This window comes from Natrix helvetica (genome assembly GCF_964273705.1).
Source record: "Natrix helvetica genome assembly, chromosome: 10".
NCBI lineage: Eukaryota > Metazoa > Chordata > Lepidosauria > Squamata > Natricidae > Natrix > Natrix helvetica.
Window position 1 is genome coordinate 5235736 of NC_138561.1, and position 21972 is coordinate 5257707.

Consider the following 21972-nt stretch of genomic DNA (forward strand, 5'->3'; position numbering starts at 1 on the left):
TTAGACCCCCAAATTCAAGCAAAACCAATCAGTAACCTTCATAGCTCAAGGTAGTTTTCCTTGAGAAATGACTGTTCAATATTCTTTTTTCTTTTTTCCTTTCCCCAAAATAGACAAGGATTTGTTTTTCTTTTTTTCCCTTTTTTTCCGGTATAACCCACTTGTACTTCCATTAATGGGACGTGGTGGCTCAGTGGCTAAGACGCTGAGCTTGTCGATCAGAAAGGTTGGCAGTTGGGCAGTTCGAATCCCTAGCGCTGCGTAATGGAGTGAGCTCCCATTACTTGTCCCAGCTTCTGCCAACCTAACAGTTCGAAAGCACATAAAAATGCAAGTAGAAAAATAGGAACCCCCTCTGGTGGGAAGGTAACAACGTTCCATGCGCCTTCGGCTTTTAGTCATGCCAACCACATGACTCCAGAGACATCTTTGGACAGCGCTGGCTCTTCGGTTTTGAAATGGAGATGAGCACTGCCTCCTAGAGTCGGGAACGACTAGCACGCATGTGTGAGGGGAACCTTTACCTTCCATCAATAGCTTTCAGAGTATTCCCTCCTCCTTCATCATTGGTACTATCTGTCTTGATTAGAACTGGAAAAAAGCTGTTTCTCCAGGTACCCAACTTCTCAAATAACACCTGATTTGCAATCACTTCAGGAGAAAGTTGTGTGAGCTTTCCACAATTCATGCTAATCAGCAATCAGCAGCCCAAGTCTCCACGAAAGGAAACGTTAACCTAATAAAGTATTATTTTATGTTCAGTCCACATTTTCTGCCCAATCAGTGTCCTGTTGACAGTTTCTTGCTCTCGGCAATTAGCGAGAATCTGATTCATGTTAGATGTCCACCTTCCGTTTTAAAAAATGGAAACTGTATTTTAGAAGCTCTAGCAGCTTCATTTCCTGGAATTAAAACATATTAGGCCAGAGACTTGCTGTTCTGACCTAGGCTTCCCCAAAAAGTATGAAGCAGATTCCTGGTCCCGACAAAACCCCTTTTATTAAACGAATTGTGAATTACTCCCATTCAAATTCAGCAAAGGCCTGGTAAACAGTCTTTCAAAGGTGAATTTATGACCACAGACCTTATCTAGCTTGGAAATCTGCCATGTAAATATTTTCCAAACGCAATGCTGTGTAAGGAAAGACTGGGCACAGAGTCTCTGAGATTCACAGACAGATCTTTACACTCCTGAAATCAACGAATGAACGAATTGTTTCCTGCAAAAGCCCCCTCCCCTTTCGCTCCTCTTTTTTTTCCTATGGGAGGGGGCGTTCACCGTCCACCTGTGGCTTTACTCCCAAGTTGACCCTGATTTCTTAGCTATCCGTTTCTTCTGACAGCTCTGCACATGCGCACACTGGGAACAGGCTCCAGCTGTTCCTCTGCTTCACTGCTGTCTCACTCCAAAGGCAGCTGATAATTGTCAGACGGCTCTGGCCCACTCTCTGCTTCCGATGCAGAGCCCAAGTCCAAGCCTTCCCCAGCCTCCAGGACTGGCCCCTGTTCCTTCCCAACCTCCTCAATGTCCAACTCTGCTGTCAACTCCTCTGACCACTGGCAGGTCACAACACTGGCAACCATTTGGGCACATTTTAAATGTTAAGAGCACATGGTGACTGTTGTCTCAAAATGGTGGCCCTATTTTCCAAAGCACCAGAAGGCAGGGCCAGAAGCAATAGATGGAAACTAATCAAGGAGAGGAAACCACCTAGAACTCAGAAGAACAATCAACCAGTGGAACAGAAGTTGCCTTCAGAAGTTGTGGTGTTTCATCACTGGAGGCTTTCAAGAAGAGACTGGACGGCTGTTTGCCTGAAATGTTATAGGGCAGGAGTGTCAAATTCGATTCCATTGAGGGCCCCATCAAGGTTGTGTTTGACCTTGGGGGCCAGGGTGGGCGTGGCCAGCTTGATGTCACTCGTGTTGGTGGCCTGAGAGCTCTGCCAGTGAAAATGGGCTCCCGATCTCCGTTTTTGGCTGCAACGGCCTGCTGCTGCCCTCTGCCAGCAAAAATGGAGCTGTTTTCATTCACAGAGGGCTGCAGGAGGCCGTTGTGGCTAAAAACGGGGCCTGGGAGAACCGCATGTGGCCCTCCCGAGTACTGTTTTTGCTGGCAGAAGCACCACGGGCCGGTCCTTTGCGGTTTCCAGGGCAGCCCCATGGACCAGATCTGCCTTGAGTTTGATACCCCTGGTGTAGGGTCTCCTGCTTGAGTAGGGGGTCGGACAAGAAGACCTCTAAGGTCCCTTCCAACTACGTTATTACATTAAGAGGACTTGCTTATTCATGGGCATTTCCACAAAATGGTTGTCATGGTAGCCATGTCCAATAATTTTCCAGAAGCTTCCTTGGCTGCCCATCTAACTTTTCCATAATTCCAGAAATCAGACTTGCAAGGGGAAATGGCGGGAAAGAGCTGTGCATGCATTTAAATTGTTAGATACCAGAAATATTGGTAATGGTTTGCACCAAGGTCCTCTGTTCCGGCGGGAACAGAGATTCAATCTCATTGGTCGAAGGGTCTGACAGCTCCCTATAAAAGGGCTGCTGTCAGACTGAACCTTCACTGGATTGTACATAGTTGACTTGTGCTAATAAAGAGCTGTTTGTTACTCTGAAGCCTGAGTGTGCCTTCATTCACTCGATCTAGCAGTGGCGACAAGAGTGGGATTGGAAAGCAACTAGGCAGACAAAAAGAGCAAGTCAATCCAGCCTGGAATACGGCGCGGCATTGAACTGCCATCTTTGAGAGGCAAATTCAAATGCGCTGAGGAACACAAGATGACAACGCACGCCCCACCAACTCTGTACAACCCAGCCACTGAACACTGGGAATCCTACATGATGAGGTTCGATTGCTTCCTCGAAGCCAACGATGTCATGGGCCTTTCTGAAGGCCGGAAAAAGAATATGTTCCTGAGCTACTGCAGACCAGAGGTGTTCAAGACGGTGAAGGATTTGTCCGAGCCAACGCCACTCCAATCAGTCGCTTGGTCAGTTCTACAACAGACATTGAGGACACACTACGCTCCCAGACCATCTAAATACATCCGGAGGCATGAATTCAACACCCGTAACCAAAAAGAAGGGGAATCCATCAACGAATACTGCGAGTTTAGAGATCTTGATGAACCACTGCTTGACCGCATCATATGCAATGTTAGGGACATTGACCTGCAGAGGAGGTTATTAGCAAAGCTAATCTTACTCTTCAAATTGCCCTAGACGAAGCCAGGGCTACTGAGTCTTCAATTAAATCAACAGAAACCCTGCAGCGCCAAAATAGTCCAAAGAGCACACGGAGAAGCGCAGGAGTGCATCGCGAAGCCACAGAACCTGAAGGCCAGCTACCAGTAATGGTAGTCAATGGAGACCTACAGAGCCTCCTGGGGCTTGACTGGTTTGAAGCCCTGGGCCTAAAAGTAACCGGAATCAACGCCATATGAGACGAAAACACTGAGGAATTCCTTAAGGAGTTCGAGGACGTCTTCGACACCAGTCTAAGTAAGTATGAGGGGACTCCAATATCTTTTAACTTGGACCCCAAGGTTTCTCTCTTGCATTATATCGACTCATCAATGTAGGAATAGTTTTGTTATGTTCAACAATACTTTCGTGAATCGTTGCTAAAAAAATAATAAGTTACTGCAGAAAGCATATGTCGTCCAAAGAAGTTCCATGTATGAGGAAAAGTTGCGAGCAGCAATAAATGTTTTCTCCCAGAATATTTAAAAACTCTTATGCACTTTTAGAAAAATCCTACAGTTGGATTTTACACCTTGATGGAAAGCTGTCACCGAAAGAAAAATGTCCAGTGGAAATATTTGCAGAAATGTCATTCTGATCTTAGAGCTTGCGCGCAGTGAACTGGTATTAACTGGTTCAGGAACTCACCCCTGCCCCAAATAGTAATGTGTGTGTGGTTGTGTGTGTGTGTATGTATGTATACGTATATGTATATATTAACCTTAGTCAAATAAGTCAGCTTTATATTCCTTTCCTTTAGTTTTAACACAGTAACATCGCTTTCTCTAAAAACACAGCAAAAAACAAACAAACACCCTTAATCCCATAGCTTATTCATAAACAAATCTTTAAAGCCTTTTATTCCCCTCCCAGTGGGGGAAAAGTCCACGAAGAGCTACCAGAAGCAACAACATATGTACTTTAATCTTTGTAGAAAGTGTTTAATTGCCGGTGACAACAGCATTCTTCCCTTTTTCTCCGCAAATACTTCGTTTATCCTCAGTGTGGCTTTAAAGTAACAATCCTTCTCTTTGTAACACAGCCAAATCCTTGCTTGTGTCAGAAAAGATAATTCAAAGTGAAAGCGGAGGAATAGTGCAGATTGCAAGACATATTTTTACTGTCTCTCCAGAGTTGGTATAAGATGCCACAAATATTTCAAAGAGATTCCTTGTCTTTGGATATAAAGATCCATTCGTAGCTAACAACTCTGGGATCGAAATGAAATTAATATTTGCAAATGTATGAAATATTCAGGGAAAACTCTGAAGCCATCTGTCAGGGTTGCTTTTGAACTGATACACACACACAATACGCTGTACAAACTACAGTATAGACGCCAACACACACATACTATTTCTTCAGCCAGAAACTAAAGAAAAATACAGAACCAGAAAGAAAAATGAACCAATGACAAAATTGAAAACTTTCAGATAGAGAAGGTAATTTAGATTTTTGAAAAAGGAATTGTTATTTATTTATTTTTAACCAATTTTACTGAAAGGATACCGTACATAATTCAAGAATCACCTACAGACTACAAAAACAAAACAAGCAAATAAAAAACCCAGAAAAGACAGAAACTACACACACACACACACATACACACACAGAGGTTGCACTGCTTATTCCTTTCCCTTTTAGTATTAAACTGACAATGGGCCACACAGTTTATGGATTGTAATTTTGGTATAGTTAGACCATGTATAATTGACAGACTGGATTTTATCGTAGATTTTAGCTGTTATTTATTATCTTACACTAGAATTTTTAATTCTATATTTACGGAGTGTTATTATTTGTTCTGTTCCCTGGTCTATGGCTGTAATAAACTGAATTGATTAATTGAATATACATCACATACGAATCCGCTGTCAAACAGATTTCTAAATCAATCCTAGAAGAAAAAATGTATCTTAGGGACTGGGGAATTGTGGGAGTTGAAGTCCATGTATCTTAAAGTTGCCAAGGGAGGGATACATGCTTTCTAAAATGATGAAATTATAGAAATACCTAGTTTGAAGTAAGGCTGAACATGTCTTCTGCATTTGCGGCTACCGGTTTCTTCAAAGAGAATTTTCTTTTGAAATTGATTTAAGCAGAAGGAATTTCAAAGATTCTCCTGATATTTATTTAGCACAGATACTTATTTAGTGACACTTATTTAGGAAAAGGTGGCTGAGTGGCTAAGACGCAGAGCTTGTCAATCAGAAGGTTGGCAGTTCGGCGGTTCGAATCCCTAGCGAGTGTAACGGAGTGAGCTCCCGTTTCTTGTCCCAGCTTCTGACAACCTAGCACAGTGATGGCGAACCTATGGCACGCATGCCACAGGTGGCACGCAGAGCCATTTGTCAGGGCACGCGAGGCGCTGCCCTGTCAGCTGGCCAGCGTGCATGTGCGTGCTGGCCAGCTGAGTTCACCCCTTTTTAAAGCCATTTTTCACCCTCCCCAGGCTCCAGAGCCTTTATAGAAGCCTTGGGAGGGCAAAAGGAGCCTCCCTGCCCCCCTGGAGGCCCTCCGGAGCGCAAAAAACCAGCCCTACGGGCAAACCGGAAGTTCAGGAACAGACTTCCGGTTTGCTGTGACTGCTCCGGAGGCTTCAGGGAAGCGTCCTGAAGGTCCCTCAAGCCTCTGAAATGTCCATGGAGACATCTTTGGCTCTACTCTAGTATCAAGTCTCATTCAAGAGCCTTCTTGCAAGGCGACACTTTCATCTCAACGCTAACTTTCTAAAGAATTCTTTGCTAAATGGGCAAATAAATACCCAGAGTGAAAATAATTGAGATTTCATAATCTGGCTGTTGAACAGTAGGAGGGCTAAGAAAAGAAATGATCGGAAAGACTTCTACAGTTTAAGATGTCAAATGCTGTATGAGGAAATGATCTTGGAATTATATTACTGTCCATGTGTCTGATCTGTTTAACTATTGCTGTTCAGTTTATGGTTCGAATTAACTGGCAAGTAGAAGAATAATTCTCTGGATAAGTTCACACATCTTAGGTATGTTTTTAAACAAACAAAAAAGGAAAAAAAACCTCTTATTGATTGAACAATCTACCATGGCCTAAGCATAAACTATAGTCTATAATAAGGGACGTGGTAGCTCAGTAGCTAAGAAGCTGAGCTTGTCGATCAGGTTGGTAGTTCAGAGGTTCAAATCCTTAGCACCACGTAATGGAGTGAGCTCCCATGACTTGTCCCAGCTTCTAGCAGTTTGAAAGCATGTAAAAAATGCAAGTAGAAAAATAGGAACCATCTTTGGTGGGAAGGGAACAGCGTTCCGTGCGCCTTCGGCATTTAATCATGTCGGTCACATGACCACAGAGACGTCTTTGGACAGTGCTGGCTCTTCGGCTTTGAAATGGAGATGAGCACCGCCCCCTAGAGTCAGGAATGACTAGCACATATGTGCAAGGGGAACCTTTACCTTTATAGTCTATAATAGTGTATCTTACCTTTAGCCACTTTAAGATGTGTGGACTTCAACTCCCAGACATCTTAAAATGTTGAGACACATGGGTCTATAAACTACAATATATAGCTTTGCGCAACATACTAAATCGTTAATGATATCCGAATCTACTACGTTATGATTTAATGCAATGTCTGAATCCAGTCTTTGAATTACAACAGATTGGATGAAGCACCAGTTACTCAAATCAAAATCTTTATTCTGGTCCTTGACCATCATAAACCCCAGTTATTAGAATTTAGGAGATTATGTGTAATCCTTTCCCACCTCCTGGCAATCCTAGTTGGCAATATTTTCTTCCCAATCCTTTAAAAAAAAACTTTTATGGAATCCTAGGGTTGAAAAAGACCCTTGAGGCCATCAATGCAATCTTCAGCTCGGTGCTGGAATCTGGAATCCAGCTTGTTTGGTTTTAGATTTTTGTCCTGCCTTTAAAAAGTGGCAAACATGCCTTCCTCCTATTTTTCCCCACAACAACCCTGTGAGGTGGGTTAGGCTGAGAAAGAGGGATATGAGTCGCGGTGGCTCAGTAGTTAGAGTGCAGTACTGCAGGCTGCTTCTGCTGATCACCAGCTGCCAGCAGTTTGGCAGATCGAATCTCACCAGGCTCAAGGTTGACTCAGCCTTCCATCCTTCCAAGGTGGGTAAAATGAGGACCCAGATTGTTGGAGGCAAGAGGCTGACTCTGTAAACCACTTAGAGAGGGCTGTAAAGCACTGCGAAGCTGCATATAAGTCTAAGTGCAATTGCTGTTTCTCCCTCCCTCCCTTTTAGAATTCAGTATTGCAGGCTAACTCTGTCCACTACCAGGAGTTTGATTCTCACTAGCTCAAGGTTGACTCCGCCTTCCATCCTTCCGAGGTTGGTAAAATGAGGGCCCAGATTGTTGGGGGCAAGAGGCTGACTTTATAAACCGCTTAGAGAGGGCTGTAAAGCACTATAAAGTGGTATATAAGTCTAAATGCTATAGCTATTACTAGCCTTAAGGCATCCAGCCCACCTTTCATGCCTAAAGTGGACTAATATTCACTATCTCCTAATGATTGGCTAAAAGTCACTCAAGCCAGCTTTCATGCCTAAAGTGGGACTAGAACTCACCATTTCCTGGTGACTGGCCCAAAATCATCAAACTGCTTTCATGTCTAAAGCAGGACTAGAATTCTCCATCTCCTGGTGACTGGCCCAAAGTCACCTAGCTAGCTTTCATGTCTAAAGCAGGACTAGAATTCTCCATCTCCTGGTGACTGGCCCAAAGTCACCTAGCTAGCTTTCATGTCTAAAGCAGGACTAGAATTCTCCATCTCCTGGTGACTGGCCCAAAGTCACCTAGCTAGCTTTCATGTCTAAAGCAGGACTAGAATTCTCCATCTCCTGGTGACTGGCCCAAAGTCACCTAGCTAGCTTTCATGTCTAAAGCAGGACTAGAATTCTCCATCTCCTGGTGATTGGCCCAAAGTCACCTAGCTAGCTTTCATTTCTAAAGCAGGACTAGAACTCACCATCTCCTGGTGATTGTCCCAAAGTCACCCAGCTGGCTTTCATGCCTAAGGTTGGATTAGAACTCACAGTCTCATATTTCCTGGACTGGCACTTTAACCACTACGCTGAACTGCCTCTTGAGCATCCTAACAGATGTCTGTGCAGCCTTTGCTTCTCCACAAAGCAGAAGCTGGTCATCTCCTTCAGTCTTCGCTTCTGCTTCCCAGCAGCTCTTACTGTTAGGAAAATTCCCTTCGCTTTTAACCAGAATGCTGCTTCCTGAAACGTGAACCCATTATCCTGTTCCTGTGCCCTCAGGTGGTGGAGGATGGTCAAACTACTTCTCAGTGGCAACTAACAGCCCTTCAGTATATGGAAGCTTATGTCCTCCACAGTGGTCCCCTCTCAAGGTTAAACATGCTCATACTTTTCCAAGTTAAATTTTGTTCTCTCTTGTCTGATCCTTCAGATTTCCCTTCTTTCCCTTTCCCCCCCCCCTGCTTTTCTTATTTTTTTCTTAAAATGTGGTGGCAGAACTAAATTAAGTGAAAGTGCTGCTTCTCATAATTTGGAAACTGCTAGCTGCTGGGTTTTTTTTTTAAAGCCAGAGGTAACTTATCTTAATAAAAATACAATGCTGATGGCAAAAGAATAAGCTCTGATTTCTTATCTAGTTGAATGGCATAAAGGAGTAGGATGCGCAGTTAATTTCTTGAATGAACTCTTTCTACCTTTCTTTCTTCTTTCTTTCTTCTTTCTTTCTTCTTTCTTTTCTTTCTTTCTTTCTCACTTTTGTTTTAAATAGAAAAGTGGAAGCTTGCCCTTGGTTGAGCTGAAATGTTTCTGCCTTCATTAGTTACCATAGGAACAGACCTTAGTTCATCTTCTGTTCATAAACCCAGAGCAATTTACGTGTGTGGAAGTTTGATTATTCAAATTGCTTTTGCATGTGTTCAAAGAAATTATAATGACTGATACCAATGTACTTTTATTATCTCTCAGCTTAGTTATTAAAATAGTTCTTGATCAAAACAGAAGTCTCTTTTCCATCTTTGTTCCTTCTCTCCAACCTCCAGTGTGTGTGTGTGTGTGTGTGTGTGTGTGTGTGTGTGTGTGTGTGTGTGTGTGTGTGAGAGAGAGAGAGAGAGAGAGAGAGAGAGAGAGATCTTAAATGTCTCTTCCTCTTGGCTTTCAAAGAAAAATAATCATCTTTTCTTCCTCATTCATCATAAAAATTCATCATTTTTATAAAAGGATGCGGTGACAGTAACTTTTCCTTCTGTTATATTTAAAAGAGAAGAATGCATGGTGACATGTTCAAATTGTGATTTCTTTTGTAACTCATCTTCTTCCAAGATTTTCACATTTTAAGTCCCACTAATTGCTCTACACAAAGACCAGGATCACACTCTGTTGGAATTCTATTCTATTCTACTTTCCTCCCTCCCACCCACATTCTATTCTATTCTATTCTTTCTCTTCCCTTCCTTTATTCTATTGTATTCTATTCTACTTTCTTAACTCCCTCATTCTACTCTGTTCTGTTCTATTCCGTTCCATTCTATTCTATTCTACTTTCCTCCCTCCCTCCCTCATTCTATTCTATTCTATTCTATTCTTTCCCCATTCTATTCTACTTTCCCCCCTCCCTCATTCTATTCTATTCTATTCTTTCCCTATTCTATCCTATTCTACTTTCCCAACTCCCTCATTTTATTCTGTTCTGTTCTGTTCCATTCCATTCCATTCTATTCTAATTTCCTCCCTCCTTCCCTCATTCTATTCTAATCTATTCTATTCTACTCTACTCTACTCTACTCTACTCTACTCTACTCTATTCTATTTCTCTTCTGTTCTCTTCTATTTATTCTATTCTTCTATTATATTATATTCTACTTTTCTCCCCCCTCATTCTATTCTATTCTATTCTAGCTATTCACCTTCAGAGGATGGAATTAGGCAATCAGTTGATAACAGCTAATCCTGCAAGACTATGAGGAAGGGAAATGCATCTTCCACTGTAATGGAAATGCGAAATTGTGGGTCATGGGGGAAGGAGGGGGGGGGGATGAGGAAAGGATAAATAGGATATATATCATCATCATCTGGGTCAACTATATTTCTCAGAGGGTTTGCTTTTCCTTCTGCTTGCACGAGATCGTTTATTATGAGGAGAGATTATGGCAAGCTTCCTTGCTTTGAGACCAACCCTTCATTTCAGATTGTCAGTGACTGTCAGGATGAGTCTCAGCTGTTCTTCTGAAGAGTAAAATGGGGAAACCATGTTTATTGTCAAGCTTTTCTGCTTTCCGTTTGTGCATCTGGAGGTATACATTGCTGGTTCTTTTGTGGAGTGGAACAAATCTCATTTAGAATAGAATAGAATAGAATGGAATGGAATGGAATGGAATGGAATAGAGCTGGAAAGGATCTTACAATCTAGTCCAGCCCCCCCCCCCCCGCTCAAGCAGGAGACCTCATACAATTTGAGACAAATGGCTGTCCAGTCTCTTCTTAAAAACCTCCAGTGAGGAAACACCCACAACTTCTGGTGGCAAGCAGTTCCACTGGTTAATTGTCTTCACTGTTAGGAAATTTATCCTTAATTCCAGGTTGCTTCTGTCCTTGATTGGTTTCCATCCATAGTCTCTTGTCTTGCCTTCTGGTGCTTTGAAAAATAGGTCCCCCCCGTCCACCCGTCCCTCCGATTTTGGCATGCAAATCCAAATTTAGCCATCACTGGAATAGAACAACCGAGTTAGAAGGGACCTTGGAGATCTTCTAGTCCAACAACTTCTGGAGGCAGGTTGTTCCACTGATGAATTGTTCTGCCAGGAAATTTCTCCTTAGTTTCTAAGTTGCTTCTCTCATTATATATATAATTATTTTTTTATTTTTTTAAAATATATATATTGAATACATGAACAGTGTGGCATCTGGGTATCGTTAATTTTGATTAGTAAATAGTAGTGATAATATTGACCATTTTGGTAATCTTAATTATATCAATCATACTCATATCATTACAATAACATTGTACATAATACAATCATCTTTCAACTTCTGATCCTTTCAACTACATACTGATTTTAAAATATTATATAGGAATATGCATAATAATATTTCCCCCTTTCTAATTTCTACCTCTATTCTAAATCTTGATAGCACAAATCTTACATTAATAGGTGTTCTAATGTATTCTACTTCTATTACACCAAATCTTTCTAATCAACAAAGATCAAAGTTTCAAACTTTGAAGATCAAAGTTTCATTTTTTGTTTCTTCCCAAGCACACATTCCAGAAGTGACACCCTGTTTTAACTTCAAGCCGTTGCGAAGCAGATGGCTGTAAGTCGAGGACTACCTGGGGGCAGGTGGCATTGCCTTTGTTTTTGTTTTTTTTAATTAAAATGTTTTTTTATTAAACATGAATTAAAACATTAGATACAGTGTAAATGGTCCTGGCAGAATCTATGCCCTACATGCTAAGATATTCAGTTGTACATTGTAGCCCCCCCTGTTTTTTTAAACATTTGATCCATACCCTATTTACAAAAAGGAAAAAAGTAACCTATTTCCAGCCTTGTTGGTTTGTGTTTATCTTGTACATTCTCGCATTTATCATTTCCTACATAATTCTAGTCTCCATTCTATGAATCTTGGCTCATGCCTATTTTGGGCTTTTCCTTTATATTCCAAAACCATTGATAAAATTTATCCCAGCTCTTCTAATATTCTGATTCATCTTTATTCTTCCACGTAATATTTATCCATTTCAGCGCAGATCAAGATTTTCCTAATGATTTCCCCTTCGTGGGGACTTTCCCTGTTTTTCCAATTCTGGGCAAAGACCATTCTTGCTGCCGTGATAATATGCATTGTTAAAAAGATACCCCCCCTTGTTGTATTTCTTGTTTACAATTCCCAAGAGAAATAATTCCGGTGTGAATTCTATTTCCTCTTCAGTTATCTCTATCAACCACTTTTGGATATTCCACCAATATATTTTGGCTCTTTGGCACGACCACCACATATGGTAGTAGGTGCCTGGTTCTTGATCACGCATTACCTTTGTCTTAAAGCAGGCATGTCCAAAGTGCGGCCCGGGGGCCAAATGCGGCCCTTTTTCAAATTGCAAGCGGCCCGCAGCCTCTTCTCCCCACCGGAGTTATTTGTTTAGTCTTTCATAAAATACCGTATTTTTCAAAGTATAAAGATGCATCTTTTTCCCCTCAAAAAAGAGGCTAAAAATCTGGGTGCATCTTATACACTGAATACAGCATTTTTTGCCTCCCAAAACTCTGCCCCCTTCACTAAAATGGCTGTGCATAGCCTTTAGGAGGTTTTCAGAGTGATCCTGGGGGATGTGGAGGGCATAAATGAGCAAAAAGCGGGCCATTTTTTGCTCAACTTTGCCCCCCCTAGCCCCCAGGAGCACTCTAGAAGCCTCTTAAAGGCTATTCATGCCCTTTAAAAAAAAGGCCCATTTTCGTGAAAAATGGGCCATTTTTGGGAGAGTGCAAAAACTTTTTTTTTAATTTGCCTCTTCAAAATCTTGGTGCGTCTTATACTCCGAAAAATACGGTAGTTAATTCGCATTTAATGTTAAGGGTTCAAAGAATGTCAGGCTGAATGATCGGCCCCACACATTTTCACCTCACCAAATCTGGCCCTCCTTGCAAAAAGTTTGGACACCCCTGTCTTAAAGGCACCTTCTTAGAGAGTTCCATTGTCTTCCTCTTTTCTAGGTTTATGAACGAGGAACCAACGTGGACCAGTTTGTCACCCGTTTCCTGCTGAAAGAGACGGCCAATCAGATCCAGTCCTTGCTGAGCTCCGTGGAAAGTGCTGTGGATGCCATTGATGAACAAACCAGCCAGATAAGGTTGGACTCTGATCTTTACGCCCTTCCATGCGACGTCTCGATAAGATAAGATAACCTCGGTTGTCCTTTTCCTGTATACGCAAAGGCACACGCTGAAATTGAAATTTCAACACCCCGCTCTCGAAAACCCTCCAGGGATGTTACCATCCCAAGGATTATAATAATAACAACAACAATAATAATAACAGCAGCAACATCCCAAAATTTTGGTCTGTCTGTCTATATCTATCTACCTACCTACCTACCTACCTACCTACCTACCTACCTATCTATCTATCTATCTATCTATCTCTCTATCTCTCTATCTCTATCTCTATATCTATCTATCTCAATCTCAATCTCTATCTATCTATCTATCTATCTATCTATCTATCTATCTATCTATCTATCTATCTATCTATCTATATCTATATCTATATCTATATCTATATCTATCTATCTATCTATCTATCTATCTATCTCTATCTCTATCTCTATCTATCTATCTATCTATATCTCTATCTCTATATCTATCTATCTCTCTATCTCTATATCTATCTATCTCTCTATCTCTCTATCTCTCTATCTCTCTCTCTCTCTATCTATCTATCTATCTATCTCTATCTATCTATCTATCTATCTATCTCTATCTCTATCTATCTATCATCTATCATCTATCATCTATCATCTATCTATCTATCTATCTATCTATCTATCTATCTATCTATCTATCTATCATCTATCTATCTATCTATCTATCTATCTATCTATCTATCATCTATCTATCTATTTATCTATTTATCTATCATCTATCTAATATCTAATCCCAACACCCTAATTTTGAGATGTTGCTGCTATTATTATTACATTTGAATACATAGCAGAAAAAAGAATCTTGGGAGTTAACAAAGTTGATATTATGTGGTATAAAACTATTACAGAATCCAGCTGTTCTGCTTCAGATAGCACAGATGCTCCTTCCAGAAGATAAAGAAAACTGCTCATAGAGAAGATGTGTAGCATCCCTGACAATACGACAGACCCTTGTTAAAGCATCGCTTATATGCCATGTCCTGGATAGAAGGAAGTGAACTTCCAATAATCTTTTCTGCTGTCCTCACCACTCTCCACACAGATGTCCTACCTGAAGCAATGATACAACTAGTCCTTGACTTAACCACTCAACCACAATTGAGTCCAAAATTTCTCTTGTTTAGTGAGACGTTTGTTCACTGAGTTTTGCCCCATTTGACAACCTTGCTTGCCACAGGTGTTAAGTGAATCACTGCAGTTGTTAAGTGAGTAACCCGGTTATTAAGAGCATCTGGCTTCCCCGTTGACTTTGCTTGTGAGAAAGTCACAAAAGGGGATCATGTGACCTTGGCAAACAGCCATGGTCATGAGTGTGAACCAGTTGCCAAGCATCTGGATTTTGATCCCGTTATCATGGGGATGCCGCAAAGGTCATAACAGTGAAAAACAGTTGTAAGTCACATTTTTCAAAGTTACACATTTAAAAGAACTCCTCGATGCCCGGCTGTCAATGGAGGACCATGTGGCAGCCGTGGCAAGGGGGGCGTTCCACCAGGTTCGCCTGGTGCGCCAATTGCGCCCCCTACTGGACCGGAGTGCCCTGCGCACGGTCACTCATGCGCTGGTGACGTCTCGCCTGGACTACTGCAATGCTCTCTACATGGGGCTTCCCTTGGGACGCATCCGGAGACTGCAGCTAGTTCAGAACGCAGCCGCGCGGGTTATTATGGGAAGTACTCGTTACTCCCACGTAACACCTCTCCTGCGCGAGCTGCACTGGCTACCTGTGGCCTTTCGGGTGCGTTTCAAGGTACTGATTACCATCTTTAAAGCGCTCCATGGCATAGGACCTAGGTATCTGCAGGATCGCATCCTACCACACACGTCCCTGCGACCTATCCGCTCACACAGAGAGGGGCTCCTCCTGGTGCCGTCTGCTAGGCAATGCCAGCGGGCGACACCTAGGAGTAGATCCTTCTCTGTGATGGGCCCAACCCTCTGGAATGACCTCCCCCCAGACATTCGAACTACCACCGACCTCCGTTCCTTCCGGCAAAAGTTAAAGACTCACCTATTTCAATCAGCTGGCCTGGCACTTTCTTAGTTTTACCTCCCGGGGATTTATTCATTTTAATTGGGTTTGGGGTTTTAATAAGCTTTTAATGTACTATATTTATTATTCTATATACAGTCTTATAACCTCCTTCACCTACGTATTTAATTATTTAACTGTTTTATGTATATATTTTATAACGCATTTTAATGACTGTACACCGCCCCGAGTCCCTTTCGGGAGAGGGGGCGGTCTATAAATATGAATAATAAATAAAATAAATAAATAAATAAACTGTTGTAAGTTGAGGACTCTCTGTACTTCTAAACCAAACAGTAATACAATATGACAGGATGCTTTCAATAGTCCCCCTCTGCAGAGTGGTAAGGACAGAGAAAGGAAGACTCTTCTCGTACAATGCAGAAAATGTAGTCACTGTTTGCCCGCTTGACCAGTGTTCACAGTTGAGGAGCAAGCTAACCAGATTGTTAGCTGCGTCCCCAGAAATGTGATACTGCTAACCACCTCCATGATCAAGTTATTAATGCCCAGTGGTGTATATCTCTGCCTGTCTTTCCTGACACCGACAATGATTTGTTTTGTTGTAGCTGGTTTTGCTAGTGCTGGGAGTGTCGTTGTTTTTCTCTATGCTTGGGAGTGTCCGCTAGGAAGGATATTTCTAGGGTTGTGCTAAAATATTGATGTAGATGTGTTGCGGTGATGCAGAATTTAACTAGGAATGAGCACTCTGTAAAGGAATGCAGAGATGGCTTTGAGGAAGGGATGAAAGAGCCATTAAGGAGAGAGCCAGAGAAGCAGTTACATCCTTTAAGACGGAATAAAGTGTTCTGCCCCAAATGAAGCACAAGCACAGATATGCAAAGAGATGTGGTGTCCGACCCCTCCCTCTCTCTTTCATTCTCTCTCTCTCTCCATAACTCTCTCTTTCATTCTCTGTCTCTCCATATATCTTATTTCTCTCCCTCTCCATCTCTCTCTCTTTCTTTCATTCTCTCTCTCCATCTCTTTCTCTCCATCTCTCTCTCCATCTCTTTCTCTCACTTTCATTCTCTCTTTCCATCTCTCTCTCTCTTTCATTCTCTTTCTCCATCTCTCTCTCTCTTTCATTCTCCATCTCTCTCTCTTTCATTCTCTCTCTCTCCATAACTCTCTCTTTCATTCTCTCTCCCTCCATATATCTTATTTCTCTCCCTCTCCATCTCTCTCTCTTTCATTCTCTCTCTCCATCTCCATCTCTCTCTCCATCTCTCTCCATCTCTCTCTCTCTTTCATTCTCTCTTTCCATCTCTCTCTCTCTGTTTCATTCTCTCTCTCCATCTCTTTTTCTCCATCTCTCTCTCCATCTCTCTCTCTCTTTCATTCTCTCTTTCCATCTCTCTCTCTCTCTCTCTGTTTCATTATCTCTCTCTCTCTCATAAATCTTGCAAATACGAAGTCACTTAAATTGACCAGAAGCATTTGAAATGTGGATTTACAGGCGGCTGTTATGTATAAGCTGGGTTGACAAAATCAGATACGAGGAGGTGCTAAGCCACCTGGGAAAGCCAAGGGAAATCATCAAAACCATTAAAAAGCAAAAGTTAGAATATTTTAGATATGGGATGCGACACCCGGAAAAATATGGCATCCTAGACTTAATTCTCTAGGGAAAGATTGAAGGCAAACGAGGTCCAGGAAGACGAAGAATATCATGGCTTCAAAATCTAAGGGGCTGGTTTGGACAAAAATCAGCAGCACTTTTTCATGCGGCTGTTGATAAAAATAGGATTGCCAACATGATCATCAACATCCAATGATGGAAACGGCAGAAGGAGAAGGAGGAGGAGGAGGAGGAGGAGGAGGAGGAGGAGGAGGAGGAGGAGGAGGAGGAGGAGGAGGAGAAGAAGAAGAAGAAGAAGAAGAAGAAGAAGAAGAAGAAGAAGAAGAAGAAGAAGAAGAAGAAGAAGAAGAAGAAGAAGAAGAAGAAGAAGAGAGAGAGAAAGAAAGAAAGACACACACTTATATTATAGAGAAGTTCAGCTTGTTTGGCTTACAAAGGTTTCAAATCAAACTGTCACATAGGAAAGTCATCAGTTGGAGTCTGAATGTAGAACTTGTAAGCCAAATTAACTAGGCTAAGTCAGAGTTGTAAGGTTCATGAGTCAGTAACAACAGAGTTGGAAGGGACCTTGGATGTCATCTAGTCCAACCTCCTGCTCTCACAGCAGACCTATACTATTTCTGATAAATAGCTGTCCAGTCTCTTCTTAAAAACTTCCAGTGTTGGAGCATTCACAACTTCTGGAGGCAAATTGTTCCACTGATTAATTGTTCTCACTGTCAGGAAATTTCTCCTTAGTTCTAGGTTGCTTCTCTCCTTGATTCGTTTCCATCCATTGCTTCTTGTCCTGCCTTCGGGTGCTTTGGAGAATAAGTTGTCCCCCTCTTCCTTGTGATACTGCTTCAAATGTTGATATGGAACTCCCAAACCGAGGGCCAAACCCATCTTCAAAATGTCATGTTTTCATTTGTCAAGGAACTATTCGTTCTTTAAAATCAGAATATATTTCTTTTAACCACCCTACTCTTGTGTAAAGAAGGACTAGGGACGACACAACCGTAGTGCTCCAATATCTAAGGAGCTGTCACACAGCATCTGAAGGCAGAAGAAGACGTAACAGGTGGAAGATCGTAAAGGAGAGATTCCACCTAGAAGTAATTTCTTGACGGTGAGAACAACTAATCAGTGGAGCAGTTTGCTTCAGTTGTGATTGCTCCGTCACTGGAAGTTTTTAAGAAAAGTTTGGCAACTATATATCTGAAATGCTTGAGCAGAGGGTTGGACTCAGCGGTAGGTTCTGGATCCCGTTCCAAGCAGTGCATCTTACCACTTCCGCGAGCCTCCGTGATGCTCCAGCTGCTCAGCGGAGCGTCGCACAGGCGCTGTATGTGCCATGTGCATGCACAGAAGCACCGAAGACTTAAAGGACCGGTAAGGAGCTCGGGTGGGCCCTCTGGAGCACCATACCAGAACTGTACCCGTTGCTCCGAGCAGGCTCCAGTACGCCCGTACTGGGGCGTACTACCTGAAACCCACTACTGGTTGGACTAGAACAGTGGTACTCAACCTTCCCCATGCCGCGACCCTTTAACACAGTTCCTCATGTTGTGGTGACCCCCAACCATAACATTGGTGTCTCGGTTCCTAAGACCATCGAAAATATGTGTTTTCCGATGGTCTTAGGCGACCCCTGTGAAAGGGTCGTTCGACCCCCAAAGGGGTCCCGACCCACAGGTTGAGAACCACTGGACTAGAAGATCTCCAAGGTCTGTTCCAACTTGGTTATTTTGTTATTCTGTAATAAATACAGGTCCTTTTTTCTCTTCTCCATATTCTTGAGAAATATGGAGGTGTGGTACATAGACCTTTAGTATAGTCTACTATCTGTATCCAATGTTTTCAGGTTGTATTAAAATCCAATCCTGCTGCTTTCTATAAAGCTGAGTTTCAGAGTTGTTAAGATTTTTTTTTTTGTACAGATGAGGTTCAATCAAAATTGAAAAAGTAGGATAGAAATCAGTGAGCTGTGCAGCATCCCAGGAGACGCCCCTGTTTATTTCAGTGGGATTAACTGAATCCCAATCTTGTTGATGCAGTCTAGAAATAACCTGCTTGGAATGGCCGCATGCGAATATGTTCGTTAAATAAGGTTGGCTTGTTAGAATATGTTTTAATGCTCCAACCTATCTTTGCTGAGTCGGCACAATGTTTTCTGCTTGGTTGGCTCATTGACCCAGCTTTGACGTTCGCACATGGGATCACAAGCTATCCAAAGTCCCAAAGGTGCTTTTTCAGGAGGAAACTGGACTTTCTTGCTTTTCTTTGAAGACGTTTCGCTTCTCATCCAAGAAGCTTCTTCAGCTCTGATTGGATTTTCATTCTTCCATCCCCCACCATCCCATCTGTGTATGTGTGCATGACACACACACCCCACCTGTGCATGTGCACATGACACCTCCATGCATACATGTGCAACAACCCCCTCCCCCACATGGGGGGGGGAGTTTTGCCCTCCCAAAACTCCGGAGGCTTTCCTGAAGCATGGGGAGGGCAAAAACGACCTCCCCTGCCCCCCCGGAAGGCTAAAAATCAGCTGGCTACATGCATGCCAGAGCTGAGGGCCAAACATGGCTTCTACGAAAAAGAGGGATCATAAGATGGGAGATGTCCCAAGACCAAGGAGTTTAGGAGTTTCCCTTTTTATTTTGTCCTCAGAGTATTGGAGGTGTTTTTTTTTTAACAAACTCTGTGAAGATGCAAAGGACTAGCTTCAAGACAGGTTTCCTCCCTTGAAACTTTGGAAATTGCACCTCCTAGAAGTCTAAGGGAGGGAGGGCAAGGAAACCAAAAGGGATTTTAGGAAGCACGGGCTGTGTCGGATCCCTAAAAGTGATACTGCCATTCAATTGAGAGGAGACAAGCCCTGGAGTCAATTTATTGGCAGTGCCTGTGACGACTGATATTTTACAACTGGTTTCCTGACGCCGAAAGGCCGGAGATCCCACCACCTTTTGGGGAATGTTTATGATGGCCGGGTGGGATGTTTTCTTTTAATGTCTAACGGAAGATAGCCATGGGAATGTATGTTTATTCGGCTCTCAGGCCAGTTGATAAAGGAAACATTATCACACTTGTGTATTGGCTAAAATCTGCATTCTAACAAAGAGGAGGGGGTCACTATTACTTTAATTCTACTTGCATTGCCTAAAGGGATTCAGATGTTGATTTGCCTCTAATGGCTTCCATTCTTCTTAATTAAAGGTTCCTTTTGAAATACTCCGTTTCAGGAGTCATCACTTTCTTAAGTTAGGAGAGGAGCTCTTGCAGGTTGGTTTTGAGCACTAAAAAGGAAATGAAAATCATATACCTCACAGCTACACGCAGAGCAGCTGCTGTCTTGACCATAACCCCAAAAACCCAGTTGCTATGGAAATGGGGATGAGATCAAAAGCTGGTATCAAGAGATTTTTCTCATTCAAATCCTCCTCCTGGTCACCTCATTTAAATCAAACAAAGATCATAAATAGCTGCTTACGTAGGAATCTTTCTGCTCCCTCAGATCTTGTAAGGTAAGGCGAGAGTTACTCAAGAGGCTGAAAAGCAGATGAATTATTCCTCTCTCTGTCTTTTAATGCACATAGTTACTCAGAAGTTTAAGTCAAAGAAAACCAGTTATTCTGGATTACCTAGGTCAGGGGTCTCCAACCTTGGCCACTTTAAACCTGGTGGACTTCAACTCCCAGAATTCCCCAGAAGGTTGAAGACCCCTGAGCCAGAGAGCGTACAGATTTACAGATTAACAGAGTTGGAAGAGACCTTATAGGTCATCTAGTTCAACCCCCCACTCAAGCAGGAGACCCTACACCATTTCTAACAGATGGTAGTCCAGTCTCTTCTTGAAAGCCTCCAGTGATGAAGCTCCCACAACTTCTGAAGGCAACTTCTGTTCCATTGGTTGATCGTTCTCACTGTCAGAAAATTCCTCCTTATTTTCAGGTTGAATCTCCCCTTGATCAGCTTCCATCCATTATTCCTTGTCTGGCCTTCAAGTGCTTTGGAAAATAGGTTGGCCCCCACCTCTCTGTGGCAGCTCCTCAAATATTGGAAGACTGCTATCTGTCTCCACTGGTCCTTCTCTTCACTTTGGTGGGCGTGGCAGGGAAAGGATCCTGCAAAATCCCCATTCCCACCCCACTCCTGGGGCCAGCCAGAGGTGGTATTTGCCGGTTCTCAGAACTACTCAATATTTCCACTACCGGTTCTCCAGAACCTGTCCGAACGTGCTGGTATAGGGTCACATGCTTGGGGGGGGGGGGGGTTGGAACTAGATGACCTACAAGGTGCCTTCCAACTCTGTTCATCTGTAAAACTATTATGGTCTGGCTCATAGATGGAATGAGAACCCCTTTATGGCAGAAATGGTATAGGGCATTGGTGAAATTCAATTTTTTTTACTACCGGTTCTGTGGGTGTTTTTTGGTGGGCGTGGCAGGGAAAGAGACAGCATGAAATATCCATGGAGCCTCATCTGCCATGAAGTAACAACCCCCCTTTTTTTCTTAGACCCGGAAACTGCCCTTAGAACAGCTGTGGGAGTATGAGGTTCCCCATGTTTTTCAAGGGGAAATATCTTTGATCGAGGTCTCTCCACTGGGCTCTTTCCTGTCTGTATTTTTAATGGACTGGGGTTTTTATTTTGCCAAAATTATCAGTGCTTAATGTAAAATCATTTTGAATGAGGATTTTACAGCATTTTACTTCCCTGAAGAACAGTCCCCCGTCCCGTCCCGTCCCCCACCTTGAAGTGCACTAGGATTTCTTTGATATACACATCAAACATCTTTCTTTTCCATCTGGATAGCTTGGTGGGTCACCTCCTGTTTGCCACTGAAATATTCAGAAGAGGAAAATGAGGCGTGCAAGGAAAGAGTTAAGCGCCACTTTTCCCCGCTTGGAGTTGCTGTATCTGGGCCCCGACTACCGACAGTCACTAGAGGGCAACGACATGTTAGCATTTTCCATATCTATCTATCTATCTATCTATCTATCTATCTATCTATCTATCTATCTATCTATCATCTATCATCTATCTATCATCTATCTATCTATCTATCTATCTATCTATCATCTATCTATCTATCTATCTATCATCTATCATCTATCATCTATCATCTATCATCTATCATCTATCATCTATCTATCTATCTATCTATCTATCTATCTATCTATCATCTATCATCTATCTATCTATCATCTATCT

The 21972-nt window shown here is 42.4% G+C and overlaps 1 protein-coding gene across 3 annotated transcripts in view; it reads left to right on the top strand.

Moving 5' to 3' along the window:
- NECAB2 (N-terminal EF-hand calcium binding protein 2) overlaps positions 1-21972 on the top strand; it is a 213406-nt gene that overhangs the window by 140634 nt on the left and 50800 nt on the right. For all 3 annotated transcript variants that reach the window (XM_081963382.1, XM_081963381.1, XM_081963380.1), the window contains exon 6: positions 12950-13086. In XM_081963382.1, the coding sequence (XP_081819508.1) occupies positions 12950-13086 (137 nt within the window). The remainder of the gene's footprint in view (positions 1-12949; positions 13087-21972) is intronic.